At 39.8% G+C, this 3911-nt stretch overlaps 1 protein-coding gene across 1 annotated transcript; it reads left to right on the forward strand.

Moving 5' to 3' along the window:
• Positions 1 to 2006: 2006 nt before the first annotated feature.
• Positions 2007 to 2951, forward strand: LOC135465926 (thyrotropin-releasing hormone receptor-like). Its single transcript, XM_064743307.1, has one exon. It carries the CDS (start codon positions 2007 to 2009, stop codon positions 2949 to 2951), a length of 945 nt encoding a protein of 314 aa, XP_064599377.1.
• Positions 2952 to 3911: the final 960 nt, after the last annotated feature.

Here is a 3911-nt window from a genome sequence, read left to right on the forward strand (position 1 = left end):
ATTGTAGAACTGTGTATTGTTAGCCTATCTTTATGCAATCGTGACATACTGCCAGTATTCTCTTTACGCTTTGTTTTGCCATTGTGCCTTGTTTCTGAAATTCCTTGAAAATTATCGGACTATTTTACAGATCAGCAAAGTTCTTCAGTGCCATGACGGATACCAAAAGCATAACTCGACGGTACTGAGTTATATGGCCACCCCGTCCAACTTTACAGAAGAATGCAGTCTGTAGGTAGCTTAGCTATGTTAACTAGTAACCTTTATTAGAGTTGTTACCGGGAAGCTAGTGACCAATTGCTTGGTCAGTCCTTTAAAAACACATTAAACCTGAGTGATTTAATCGTGAACGAATTCCATGGCCGTCTTAAACCATTTGCTAAATCAGTTCAGAGAATGTGTTTAGCTTTCAGTTATATAGCAACACAGCCTTAGGGATATGCAAAAAACACTCCCGTCAGCTATCGAACTCTATTGCGGTAGCTTGGTTATTATCGAATACATCGTAATGCAAAATAATAAGGCAAATATATATGAAAACATCAGAAACGAAATGGTGCATGAATTTTACCCTACATTTAAAATTCAGTGATTTTATGAATCCAAGTGATCCAACCTGGTAACCTTTCTAATCATGCGTCAGTGACAAAAGTGTACTTTGGTGGAAAATATGTGTTTAGTTTGCATGCTGTTTTACAGACCACAGTTATACCACATCCTGGTTTTGGATGTAGTTTAAACTTTTCAGCATTTAATTTCTAGGACTTTTTTATTTCTTTGTCTGCATGTTTCTTACCTTTGGTTAGTAACATTTTGTATGGTAAGCTTTGAGGCTTACTGCCATGGGTGCTGTCCTGGATGTTAGATGAAACTCCAGCGGATGCTCCCACTTGGAAACGCGTCGCTGTTGTCAAGCTCGGACCTTCAAACCCCTCTTGTGTTTGGGAGGAGCTAGATGAAAAGAATTCACCCATCATACTCGTTCGGAATGATCACCAGTTTAATGTCTCACTGACCAGTCAACTAAAGGCTATGAAGGCTTGCAGATTTTAGGGGCTGCTCAGTAGCACTGAACGTTAACATATCAGTAAAGGCCCCACCTACACTTACGATTAGTTAAGGAAACGTGAGACCGGAAAACCACTGGTATTTCTCGTGCGGAGTTTGGCGAGTTCTGATGAATCTGAAGACATCGTCAGTGAACGTGAAATCACAAGTACGACTTGGGTTCAAATGCTATCGTTGTTTATCGTACATCAATTCTACCTAATCTCAATGGGTCAGAGGATCGTTTTAAAATTTGACAGCCAACAACTCTAAAGTTTAAAAGGCTAAACTCAGAGCAGGAAAGAATTCAAATTTTGGCAACAATGAAACGTTATTCTGCAGTAGAGAATTTGTGTACAAATTTTAAACTACGTAGGGTAAAACATCATCACTGTAGCTGTTACTGAATATATGATTGAAGTGTTAGACGTTTGATGAGCAGGTTGTGGCAAGATTGCCTACATATCCACACAAATGGATTGCAATAGCAAGTACTGGCTATCAATACAGGTATATACTAAAATGCAATAACAATTCGACCACTCACAACGAAAGGAAATGTTGGTTTGCCCCTAAAAGAAATCCAGCATACTCTCTAACTTTACAGGCAGCTGAGGCGAATCCATTGTTTCTGGAGGTATGTCAGGAAGGTAACTTGAGTTTAATGGTTCCCATATAATCTCTTCTGTGCTGACGATTTCCTGATGCAGTGATGTAAGTAAATTAAACTGAAACATAGCGCAAATCTCCGATCAAATATATTGAGTATCTGTAGTGCATGAACTCGACAATCCCAGAGCAACCACAACGCATTAGCTGCAATTTATCTTTTGCCTTTCAGGATATCAGAGAAGCGTGCATATTCTACAAGAACATCAGCGGGGCTAAAAGCATACAAATACCTGCAGCCGACCATAGTATTGGCAGGACTAGCTGGGAACATATTGTCTTTTCTGGTGATGTCGTCCAAATACATGAGACAGTTTCCCTTCTCCGTCTACTTGAAGGCCTTAGCGGTGCTGGACAGCCTCGTTCTACTTCACTACGGGATGACCTGCGCGGACATTATCAAATACGAGGATCCACCGTTCGCTTTTCGGATAAAGGGATACATCGCCTGTATGATTTACCCTTACTTAGTGCGAGTAGCTCAGCTATCGTCTGCCTGGTGTGTCGTCATTTTCACAGTGGATAGAGCTGTCGCCATCTGTGACCCGTTCTTCGCTTGTCAAAATGTCACCATCTCCCGCGCGCGAACTGCTGTTGCTGTTGTTGTATTTGTCCTAATGTTATCTCAGCTCTATCATCTCATCCTCTTGAACCTTGACACCGACTACTGTCATGAACCCTTCTCCTTTCCTATAACAGCCTCCGAATTCGGAGCAATGGAGGTGTTAGTTCTCATCTCACGCATCGCTCTCTTGCTTCTCGTGCCATTTCTCACCGTTCTCTGCTGCAACTTGAAGGTTATTTTTGCCGTGAAACGAAGCAGTAAAATTGCGGGTCTAAATCTACAGTCGTCAATAGCTTCACCAAAGTCCCATAACCACTCGCGCAGAAGCGACGCCGAGAGAAAGATGTCCATAAAACTGTTCTCGATCTCTATCACTTACCTGTTGTTGTCCCTGCCAAACGCTGTAGTTATACTGATGGATTTAAGAGCTATTACTCTTGGGGATGACCAATGGTATTCACAGAACAAAAACATCCGGTTCATTGCAAACATGATTTATAGTCTTAACTTTGCTATCAACTACCTGTTATATGGTTTCGCCTTCAGGAAACAGGCTGTGCTGTGTATGAACTTCAAGAAGACGTCACCGTTGACCAAGTCTATGTCACAAAGGCAGTTGCCTTCGTCTAAGAAAGATAGCCAAAAAACTACAGAAGCTTTCGATTACTGACCTAAGCCTGGCCTGACAACAGACGAAATTATAAGCCAACCAATAAAACATGTTTGGGTAGAAGTAGTTTATATGATGTATTTAGAATCAAAAGGTGACAATACAAGAAGAAATCATAATCTTCAGGGAGGCGAATTATAACATATGCCTAGCATGCCTCTAGTTCTTTTTTAAACCTTTCTTCATTTAGGACTAATTACTATTAAATATATGAACTGATCAGATATATGACATAAATAAGTAGACGTATAACACAGAAGGTTGATGGCGTTACAAAGCCCACCTTAGATTTCAGACATTCGAATACATTTAACTCCGTTTAAAAACAGTCGAAGGGGGAAAGTAAATAAAGGCATTTTTTGACACAAAGCTTTCAGAGATATGTCTGAGCACTTTTACTATAATTTATGGTGTTAGCCGATACTGATATTATCAAAAGTAGATACTCATCTGTAATGCCAATGGCCATCTTATTATGCATGGGAATAACATTACACGTTACACCATATTAGTTGATGCATGCACCTACCATTTCATTTTATAATCCATCCGTCACGTTTCTTTATAACCTGTGTGTGATGTATATATATGTCAAAGAATAACACAAATCCAGTGGTCAATTTGTGTCCAATCATGCAGCCAGTCAATTCAGATGTTCTAAATTATTTTATGTAAAATTGTTAAAAGCATGATGAAGACAGCTGATAGTGTACCTATCCGTACCTATGTGCGGGTCAGTACAAATGATCACAGTAGCACAGGGATTTAACATTTGTGACATTCTGTTTGTAATTTTTGTGTATATGTGGTAGTACTGAGTGATGAACTTCTGTATGCAGTTAAATATCCGATTTTGCACAATAGATCCCAACAATACACTCAACTTGATCGTAAATCACCATAAGAGACTTGAAAAAAGAACTGCAAGCTTTTTAGACGTACCGTTCGCGGCCATATTGC

This window comes from Liolophura sinensis, chromosome 5 (genome assembly GCF_032854445.1).
Source record: "Liolophura sinensis isolate JHLJ2023 chromosome 5, CUHK_Ljap_v2, whole genome shotgun sequence".
Classification (NCBI taxonomy): domain Eukaryota; kingdom Metazoa; phylum Mollusca; class Polyplacophora; order Chitonida; family Chitonidae; genus Liolophura; species Liolophura sinensis.

Coding starts and splice junctions, on each gene's coding strand:
- LOC135465926 (XM_064743307.1), top strand. CDS start 2,007: ATGTCGTCCAAATACATGAGACAGTTTCCCTTCTCCGTCTACTTGAAG.